Below are 10624 nucleotides of genomic sequence, written 5' to 3' on the forward strand. Positions count from 1 at the left end.
AAATAGTACAGTATTGTATGGTGATCAATAATTTGGTAACACAGGGGGACCTCTGCTGGTTCCCTGTATCATTAATCAGGCTACTAAACCATGCAATGCATCTTCCCTTCCTTCCTTCCTTCCTCCCTCCCTTCTTTCTTTCCTTGCCTGATATAGATCCTGTGATTGCATAATGTTACGCAATTCTTTGATCTTGGCTTTGATTTTGATATATTTCTGTCTTTCCACGTTCTTCAACTAAAACAAGGAAAAATGAAAAAAGAAATTCACAAACACCATTTTTAAAATGCATTTAGTTTTCATTTTTTTCTTTTTAAAGAAAAAAAGCTGTTCCTTTTTGGTTTTGGATTAAAATATCTTCCTGAACGTTCACTGACCGTTTTGGTATCAGATATTATACAGAGATACTAACTAACAATATGTTTTTTAAAAAATCGATACCAAATGAGTAGATCCTGGTCAGGGACGCCATGATTGTCTGGAATGGACCGTCTCATTTGTATCCCTATTCTAAAGCAAGGACTGTATTGAAACACACACACACACACACACACACACACAGAAGAAGCAGCTAGCGGACTATGAGGAGTCATTCCCTGAATTTTATTAAAAGTGCATCAGATTGTAGTTGCTCTGGGAAGCACAGGCGGGAGGTGCATTAGGACCCTGGGCAGCAGCAGCAGCGGTGAAGCAGGGACCGGGGAGGAGCCTGAATATAAACCAAACAACCCTCCACACCCTGCAGTGTCTAGGAAGTTTCTCCGCATTCCTGCTCTACACGCACATTCGCACACAAATACACATACAGACAGCTGGGGGGAACCTCACTGAGGCTAGGTACGTATCTGAGTGAGAGTGTATCGTTCCTGCTTCTTATCAGGAAAACTGATGTTCTCTCTCTCTCTCTCTCCCTCTCTCTCCCTCTCTCTCTCTCTGTGTGTACTCAAACAGGAGTTTGGAGGGGGCGTTGGCCTGCTGTAGGACTGGGGACCAGAACCTCATCATAAACGCCCTGCCAGGTTTTTTTTTATTTCCTGTGTCATCCTCTCTTTCGCCTTATATGTCATTCTCCTGCTCTCACTGCCTGTTCAAACCTAAACTCAGTCACAATAAACCACTTTCACCTCAGGCTCTCTGTCAGTAGTGAGTAAGTGTGTCAGAAGGCCAATATATCTTCAAGCTCAGTTGCAATGCAATCAAAGCAGGAATTTTTATTTAAAATCTGCTGTTAGGCCTGACACAACTGTGGTTTCCTCCCAGTGAAACTGAAACAGTTGTGCAATTACATGATGCAGATCTGTGGAAAAGTATGCCTTAAATTATTGCATGTTGAGTCCCATGCAAATCTAAATAACCTATCTAATGTAATAGCCACCAATTTATATGCAAAAATGTAACTGTCTGACTTCACCCATATGTAAATGAATTATAGCAGTCTATAACAGACTTCTTCTTCTTCTATTATTAAGCCTGTTGTATCTTTTACCCTCAAACTGTCAAGTAAAGAACGTGTGAAAACAAGACCTAGAAGCAACAGCCATACTAGCAGCTCTGTGAGACTGTACTAAGGTACTGCAGTGACTTGGGGCAAATGCTGACGTCAGTGCTAACATGCTCATCAAGGGCAAGGATTTTTAGCAGCTAAAATGTTTGTCTGTCATCTTAGTTTAGGTTTCCATGCTAACAGTTGCTTATTAGCATTAAATATAAAATACAGTTGAGGCTAATGAGAATGCTTTGTAGGTATTTGGTCAGATATCATGTATCAGACTGAAAATTCAGACCAGATGATGGTGCTAGATGAAGGGGTGAAGTTTGGGGATCACTGCAACTGTTACAATTTATCTTAATGGGGTCATGAATTTGTGTATCAAAATTCATGGCAATCCATTCATTAGGTGTTGAGACATTTCATTGAAAACTACAAACCTCATGGTGGTAGGAGTGAACAAGTAAAAGGAAATTATCCTCTGGGTACAATGAATGTGTGCGCAAATTTTTGTGCCAATCCATCTAGTAGATATTTTAAAGAGTGACTGAAAACTTGGCCCGCTGGCAGCGTTAGAGAATAACGTCAGGGGGTCATCAGTGTCAGAGGGATTCATCCTGTGGATACCATGTCTGTATATATATCTTATGGAAAAGCATCCAATAGTTGTCAAGATATTTCAAAAGCCAAAAATGTCAGCCTCCCGGTGGAGCTAGAAAAAAAGTCTGGGCTCATCAGTGTCAGTAGGCATAATCATATGGGGAATATGAATGTCAGTACAAACAAGTTGTTGAGAAATTTCAGTATAAAGTATTGGACTAACATACATAGACATTGCCTTGATTCTAGTCTGGCTAAAAAGGGGGAAGAAATAACAGTGCAAAAGAAGAAGGAAACCTCACAATTCTCTGCACATTTTCCACTAACTATGCATAGTTCTTTGATAATGTACCTTGCTAGCACTCCTGTCAGGTGATGATAATGATGATGATGGAAGGAGTGAAGATAAAAGTTCCAGTTTGAATGGACAGGAGCCACAACATGGCAAACTAAAACTGTTGTGAACATGTCTTTCCAGTCTCACCATGAGTAAGGCAGGTGGTGAAGACAGTAGAAGTGCTGGTGGCAGCAACAGCCAAAAAGTCCAGCAGCTGGAGGATGAGACTGCAGGGGAGAAGGTCATGGGCAAACTGAACACCACTACCATTGGACCGGGCTGGACTAAGGTTGTGTGCCCTTGCTGTGTGTCAGAGCGGGTCGAGCCGTTGGTTCTGGTGAAGCTCAAAGAAAAGGTCCGGCCTGAAACAAAGAGGTGGCTCATAAGACTAATTGGAGCTTCTCAGAAAGATGGAGGTAAGAGCTCAAATAACAGTGATCAACTGCTGGTTCATAGTGTAGGAATCAAGTTTCTCTCGCCATTGATTGCAGCCTTGCAAAGAAATACATGCGTCTCCAACAATTTTGAGCAGTTTTGTCTCTCACAGGAAACACATTGAACATGAGAGTCATTTCAGTCAATTGTCAAAATAAGAGTTTCAGTACTCTCTCTTTGCTCCGCTGTCCCACCCCAGGTGCTGGATTATTGGCCCACCCGGGTGAGGATGCCAGTGGTGACATCATCGTGGTCTCTGCCCCACGCTGTACATTACTACGAGCTGCTGAAGAGTTGGGTCTGTGTAAGCCATACTGCAGTGGGGACATGGAGGCCTTCTCTTACAGTGACAGAGACAACTTTAAAGATTCAGGTACAGCAGAGGAGTTGGAGTGTATTCATGACTACACTTAGCATAACATATCTGGCTTTTAAAAGGCTTGTATCTGTTTTTAACACACAGGAAGGTCTGTAAAGGTGATAAATTATTGTGGTGTGTGTTGATCCCTTGTGATCTGCAGATGCTGACTAGATGTTCTAGCAGCAAGTGTTGTGAACAGAAGACTCTGATCTCAAATCTGCAATCAGTGTACACTTAAATGTCTCACAAACCATGCCCTCTCCATAAGAATGAGCTGTGCTGAAAGAAGCTGTTGACACTTAAGCAGTGCAGTTTGGTGCAAGCATTGTCCACACACTCCAGATGTTAGACAGGTTAGGAGCTGCAATACATGTACATGAAATTGGTGGTGTTGAGACACAACTAGTAGTTGAATGACCTAATCCAAGTTGAGGCCGACTCTGTCTTCCTAGCTGAGGCATCTGTGATAGTTTTCATTCAATTACTTCCATGTCTTCTGCAGTGGAAATGCTGACTCACAGCAAACTGACAGCAAGGGTGCCAGTGTACAAGGTTTGGCTATTAAATAATGAGACTAATGCTGTAATACACTTTGAACATAGACATTGTTCATTGTCTTTCTCCTTCAACATCCTCCCTTCTCCATCAACACACCGCTGCATTCAGGTCTTCCACTGATCAAAGCAGTTGGACTTTTTCTCTTTTTATCAGTGGAGCCCTCTTCTGCTCTCATTCTTATACTGATACTGATACAACTGTTTGTTGAATGTTTTCAGAAGTTTTTGATGTTCATGGGCTCCCAGAACGTTCATCGTCTTGGACATCCTCTCTGCCTTCACTAAATCTTTTGTGCCATTCAAACACACGTGCACATGACATGCAGTGTTCCCCATACACCTTGGTTAATGTGCGAAAAGATTCAGCTGCTGTTTTCTTCAATTTCACCAAAAAAAACAAAATCTAATTAATGAGTTGCTCAACTTTTAAACTAATCATTTTCTGACACCTTAGCAAAAACATGTGCACTTCAATCAGTAGCTAGCAGTGAACTAAAGACGTCACTAATACCCAACCTTTAATATACAACACTCAGTGTGACTGTGAACCACATGGTTTTTTCTTCATAAGCACAGTCTCATTATTTAATAGAGATACCTTGTATGTAAGGTATGTATGTGTCCAGATGTTTTTAAAAAATTGTATTTTTTATTTGTTTCTGTGTTTGCATTCATGCATCACTGGCTATACTAATGTGTCTATCATATGTGTGACAGACAACATGGAGGTGTTCCTGACGCTGGCGGAGAGACAGTACATAGTCAAGTATGAGCTGGACAGTTTGCGAGCACAGAGAGACCTGAGAATACCTGGCCTGTCTGACAGCTACATGCTACAAAACCGAGACAACATTTGTGAGAACTCTCTCATTGTGTTTTCAGATTTCAGATCAGTATCAAGAAATAGGATATACACACTAGAAAAATATCCATTTAGATGAATAATTTGAATCGCTCATTATTGGAGTGATGTGAAGAGTGAGGAGGAGGATTTGTTGATTTGAATCTATTTTTTCAGTTCCTCTGGAAAATGGAAACAAACATGCAGGCATGCACACAACATCAGCAGCTGAAGATCACTACTTTACAGAATAAGGCTTCAATTATTCTAGTTTTTACTTATTGTCAACAAATCCTATGACCAAAGACCAAAACTAACAATGTGTTATTCAGTCTCTTCACTTCACTCAGCCCCGAGTCCATTTGTCACTAATGAAAGCGTAAAATTAAAAAAATGCCACAAATGATGTTGTTTTCCTTACATATAAATAATCATGTAAATGTTTTTAATTGCCTCCACCACATTCTCATTCAGCTCAGCTTTTCCTCTCTCCTCATAGTCAATCATGAAGTTGTTTTACTCAGCATATATTTAAGTGTGTGTGGTATATACTGCATATAATTGTATACACATGGACAGGTTTTTGTTTATTAACATAAGTGTCCCTTCTTCACCCATGTTCTCGGGTAACATTTACATGAGATGTTGTTCTGGTGTTGTTTGTTCCAGGGCAGAAGCTTGGGTCAGCTGGTGTAATTGTGGACACCCTTCCCCTCCACAATCCAGACCAGCTGAAGGATCTGAGTGAAGCCTGGTACTTGGGTAATCAGTTGGCTCAGCCACTAGGTGTGTGGTAACATGCATCACACATACACACACTACACACGTGTGTAGTGCATATACTTACAAACTCCTTTGTCTGATGATTTATCCAGATTCAGTCAATGGGTATTTTGGAAGCGCTGTGGCTTTCTACTTCAGCTTCCTTGATTTCTACACCTGGTCTCTACTTCCACCAGCAATACTTGGCCTGTCCATCACATACTTCTCAGGTAGGTGTGTGGATTTATCATTCATTTTTAGATATGTACACAGCGTATGACATAGATGACACATTCAGCAGTCAAAATCATTATTTTATGATTAGAATGGAGACATTCATTTTTTGATTTTGCAAGCCACTAAATAACCTTAACAAAAAACCTGTCCACATCATGATAAGTACTGTATCTTAAACATTTGGTAAGTTTGAACTTTAAATATACTCAGTATTCTGAATACTAAGCAATCCAGAAACTTTATTTTTAGTACCCAGCCAACAACATATTAATTTTTACTCTGTGATGCTTTACACCTCAAGATAACAAAGGGACAGGAGAGGGTCAAACAAGCTCTATGTTGTCCATCCACATAGCCTGCATTAAGGAGGCTCATTAAGGAGAGAAAACCTTGCTATTCTTGGAAACCAAGAATGCTCATTGCAGTGATTTTTTTCTCAAAAGTGCTATTTGATTATTTTGTTATTTCAAGAAAACAATTTGTTGTAATTACTAGATAATTATTACATGGTAACAAGAAAACAACATTTTTATTTTGAAATAAGGAAATAATTAATTCATGATCTTGAAAAAATGGCCATCTTGGCTTCCATACATACCCTTTACCACTGCTGGGAAAAAAATGTGTAATTTTGGTCACTGCTATGTAAAGCTTTGCCTGAGAGTCAAAAGAGTAAAGACTATTTTGTTAAGTTAGCATAGCATAGCATGCTATGCACCCATTCACACAGCACTTGTTCTGCTCTCTAACACATACACACACATTCACACACTGATGACACATCAGAGGCAATTTGGGGTTCAGTATCTTTACATCGCCATGCAGACAGGAGGAGCCGGGATCAAACCACTGAGCTTCCGAGTGGTGGATACAGAAATTTACATATTAACATGCTAACATGATAAACAGCATTTATACATATTAACTGTAAGCATATTAGTTTATATACAGATTTTAGCATGTTACCAAGCTAATGAGCTAACATGCTAAATGTGATATATTTGGCTGTTCAGCCTGTGGCTAAAGATATTGCATTGAATCCAGCTTTCTGGATACATGGTCTGGATTTCATTCCTCACACTTCTGTTTGATTCCATTGTGTCCCAGCTTTTGAGGATGGCTGGCACAGCCCTACTTGGCAATTTAGGCTGAGGGATGATATAAACTGTAACCTAACTGGCCATAAAGTTCTTTTTGCCCATCACAGGTGAGGTTCAGAAGGAGGTGGTGGAGTCAGTCTCTGGCTCACAGGTCACAAATGTTGAAGGTGACTCAGGACCAGCGGTCAGCGGCCACATGATCCAGGCTGTATTCAGCATGCTCTGGTCCACAGTTGTCATGGAGATGTGGAAACGTCGGAGCTCCTCTCTGTCCTACCGCTGGGGGACTCTGCACCTCGCTGAGCGCTTTGCAGAGCCCCGGCCTGGTTTCCACGGTGACCTTGGGGTCAATCCTGTGACAGGCCGTGTGGAGCCCCTCTTTCCTGATTGGCAGAGGGATCTACGAATGGCACTGGTGTCGGTCCCAGTGGTGGGGATGTTTCTAGGTAGGACTTCAGTTTAAATTTTGAAACAAATGAATTCATGAGTCACTGAGCTGAAAGGTAACAACTTATGAACAGCTGCTCTAATGCCTCAAGATGCATCGAATATATAGTATCATTAAAGATCTACTTGGCAATAAATCTTACTGTCAGTGTTGGCCAAGGGTGAAGTGCATTACAAAACAGTGTGCTCTTCTCAGCACTGCCTCCCTCCTTACCTCTCCCCATCACATCTCCTGCAGGGTTGGTGGTACTGGGTATGCTTTGTTTCTACTGGGGTGAGGCCCAGGTGCAACAGCTACACAAAGACTGGGGCTCCCTGCTGTCTCAGGCTTTGCTCTACATGCCCTCAGTGCTTCACATCATCTATACAAACATGCTAGCGACGGTTTACAAGACGGTGGCACAGTCTCTGACTGAATATGGTAAGTTGAGATGGCGGGGATGCCAGAAGGATATAGTGGAGATAACATATATTTTTAATATAATGATAAGTAGATGGTGAGCGCTTAGGAAACTATTGTACAGATGCAGTCAGGAGGAAGGCGATGGGACAGAAACTAAGAGACAAAGAGAAGTGAATGCAAGTTTGCAAATAATACAATAAATTACAATTGCCTATAATGCTGATGGAAAGCCAGTGACTTCTTATTGTGTCCTCTCAGAAAACCACAGGGAGCAGTCAGCCTTCGAGAAACATCTGACTGCCAAAGTCTTGGTGGTTAGTTCCTCTTCTCCTCTCCTCTTCATAAACATTTAGCCCATAAGTGCTATCCCAACAAGCTAATTTACTTACCTCTTTTCTCTCTTCACCCTAGTTCACCTTCTTTAACTACTTTGCAGTACTCTTCCACATTGCCTTCTTCAAGCAAGATGTGCCTTTGCTTCGTAAGGTAACAGCGCAGACTGGTTTAGAGAAATCAGCTAACATTTTCAGTTGACATGAAAGCTAGTATAGTGGTTTGTAGGAGCAGTAAACATTTGTCACATTGATAAAATAAATACAGAATTTAAGGGGTTTTTATTTCTGTAAGTCCACTTACAACAGCTTGCACCAACCTGTTCCATACTTATTGCCATTTTCCTGTCACAGTAAGTAGCTAGCTAGTTGTGTTAAAAATGTGTTAAAAGAAAAATGTGCTCTGTATGAAAAATGTGAAAAACTGGTGGAGTACTGCTATCAGAATCAGTAGAGATGTGACAGTGAAGTCAGTCAATGAAATAATAATATTTCCTAGTGAAAATCACATATTTCTCCATCTGTTTAAAGCGCCTAGCATCTTTGCTGATAGTGACCCAGCTGGTGAACCAGGTGACAGAGGTGGTCATACCCTTTCTGGTGGACCGGTTCATCAGCGCCCCCCATAGGACAGAGAGCAAAGATGACCCACAGGAGGACAAATTTAGGAACCAAAGCACCCTACCTGCTTTCCCTGTGTGTATATAGTAATACGAAGTTCTTGAAACTGGCCAAAACAAATGCCTTTGGGCAGTGTATGACAGCAAGCTTCTTGTTTTGTTACAGGGCCTGTTTGCAGAGTACATTGAGCTCTTGGTGCAGTTTGGGTATTTGAGTCTTTTCTCCTGTGTGTATCCTTTGACGGCGGTGCTGCTGCTTATCAACAACCTAACAGAGATCCGATCAGATGCCTATAAAATCTGCAAACTCTTCCGCAAACCCTTCTCCCCCCCTGTAGCTAACATGGGCGTGTGGCAGGTCAGCAGAAAACACAACCAACAATAGAAATCAGATCCACCCAGTATGTCACACTCAGCCAGTTATGAGTGAACAGCTCATGTCATTGTCTTGTGTTTCAGATTGCTTTTGAGGTCCTGAGTTTTGTCTCTGTTGTGTCCAACTGCTGGCTGCTGCTGCTTTCACCACGGTTACAGGATCTGTGTCAGGAGGGTGGGATGAGCAGCACTAACATTCTGTTGTTGGCTGTTTTGCTGGAGGTAAAAAGGAGGACTGAGGGATAATTAATGAGCGATATATGCAAAACAATTATATCTGTTTGTCTTACGCTACCATTTTTATCTGTGTGTGTTTTTGCAGCATGTGCTCATCTTGGTTAAGGTAATTTTGGCAGTCCTGATCCCTGATGAACCGGACTGGATCCGTAAAAAGAGAGAGTATATTGAGTACAGATCCATGCAGGCTCTGAAACAGCAGGTAAACTTCTTCTTCCATACATTTAATTATTAAGCATTTTGGTGCTTGCCTTCATCTGCATGACAACTTTTCTCTCTTCATTCTCCAGAAGCTGAATTCTGATGTGTCCTGATTGTGTTGTTGAGGTGGTGCTTTGTCATCTTGTGCTGAGCTGCTACAACCAGTCCTTGATGTTGTGTGGACCTCTCCAGCCCACAATGCAGACCCCTTATGCTCTACCCCTTATACTCCCTGTGCATACTTTTAAAGTGTTTCTGCTGTAACAATTAATGTACACACTTTGTTGAAATGGACGATTATGTTACTCTACATGTAGACTGCAGGTTCAGTTGAAGCAGCAGTTAAAAAGTGGAATGTACTGGTTATATGTACATATGCCCTTTAAAAAGATTATGTTATGATAAAGCAGGTTTTCACAGGGTTTGTTCAGATCTCATGACTGCAATCAGTTATATTATATGCAGTCAGTATTTAGTATTTAATGTTACTGACAGGGTCAAAGACAGATTTCTTGACTAAATGGTCCATTCTTGTCTCTGAAGAAGGACTCTTTCAGAAGTGTTTATGCTCACCTAGTGATAAGCTACAGCTAGTATTCAGGATTCAGAATTGGAGGACAATCTCATCATTGGAATAATTATCATAACACGAAGCAACAACTTTCTGACTTTCAGTATAAATTAAAGCTGCTCTAATCATTTTTTTAATATTGACATTGGCTGGAGTCATCAACCTTGGGACCATGAAAGGGGTCGCTCGAAGCATTAAACACATAGAGGATTATCACCTGATGCATTTCCCCTCAGCTCATTGTTTTGGTTTTATGGCCCACAGCTTTACCATGTACACTCTGTACACTACCTACCTGACAAGGTTAGTAACTAAATGGTGAATATGTTTCTTGAGCAGCTAAAGAGGAAGATATTTTTCTCAGCAGCTGCTAGAAAATCAACTACAGCACTAAAAGGAGAGTGAATAATGGATTAAGTCAGGTGGACAGAAACACAACTTCAAATAAATGCTAATGTTGCTCCATGTCTGCAAGATGTGTAAATAAACAACTGTTTGCTAACAGAGTTTGCTAACACAGTGAAGAGCAGTGAATAAGCATGCAAAGCAAACTCTCTTTTCCCTAAGAAAGAGGGTTTTTTCCTTGTGCTTCTTTCCCTTGAACTGTTTGCACTCCTCCAATGAGTGACTACGAGCACAGCAAAGGCATCCAGCCTTCTCATCCTTCCCACTGTGGTGGTGGAAACAACATCTCCCTTTACTCCGTTCCTGTGCTGTGA

The 10624-nt window shown here is 41.2% G+C and overlaps 1 protein-coding gene across 2 annotated transcripts; it reads left to right on the top strand.

The window, feature by feature from the left end:
• Positions 1-698: 698 nt before the first annotated feature.
• Positions 699-10411, top strand: ano10b (anoctamin 10b). Of its 2 annotated transcripts, XM_018704096.2 has the most exons (16): positions 699-837; positions 952-1019; positions 2568-2842; positions 3061-3234; positions 4497-4634; positions 5290-5406; positions 5496-5612; positions 6827-7165; positions 7405-7587; positions 7828-7883; positions 7981-8055; positions 8433-8597; positions 8688-8879; positions 8981-9118; positions 9219-9335; positions 9424-10411. In XM_018704096.2, exons 3-16 carry the CDS (start codon positions 2575-2577, stop codon positions 9445-9447), a joined length of 2103 nt encoding a protein of 700 aa, XP_018559612.1. In that variant the 5' UTR covers positions 699-837; positions 952-1019; positions 2568-2574; the 3' UTR covers positions 9448-10411. The 2 variants fall into 2 exon arrangements, with proteins under 2 accessions (XP_018559612.1, XP_050929542.1); XM_051073585.1 differs by lacking the exon at positions 8433-8597.
• The last annotated feature ends 213 nt before the right edge of the window (positions 10412-10624 follow it).

This window comes from Lates calcarifer, linkage group LG10, assembly GCF_001640805.2.
Source record: "Lates calcarifer isolate ASB-BC8 linkage group LG10, TLL_Latcal_v3, whole genome shotgun sequence".
Lineage (NCBI taxonomy): Eukaryota > Metazoa > Chordata > Actinopteri > Centropomidae > Lates > Lates calcarifer.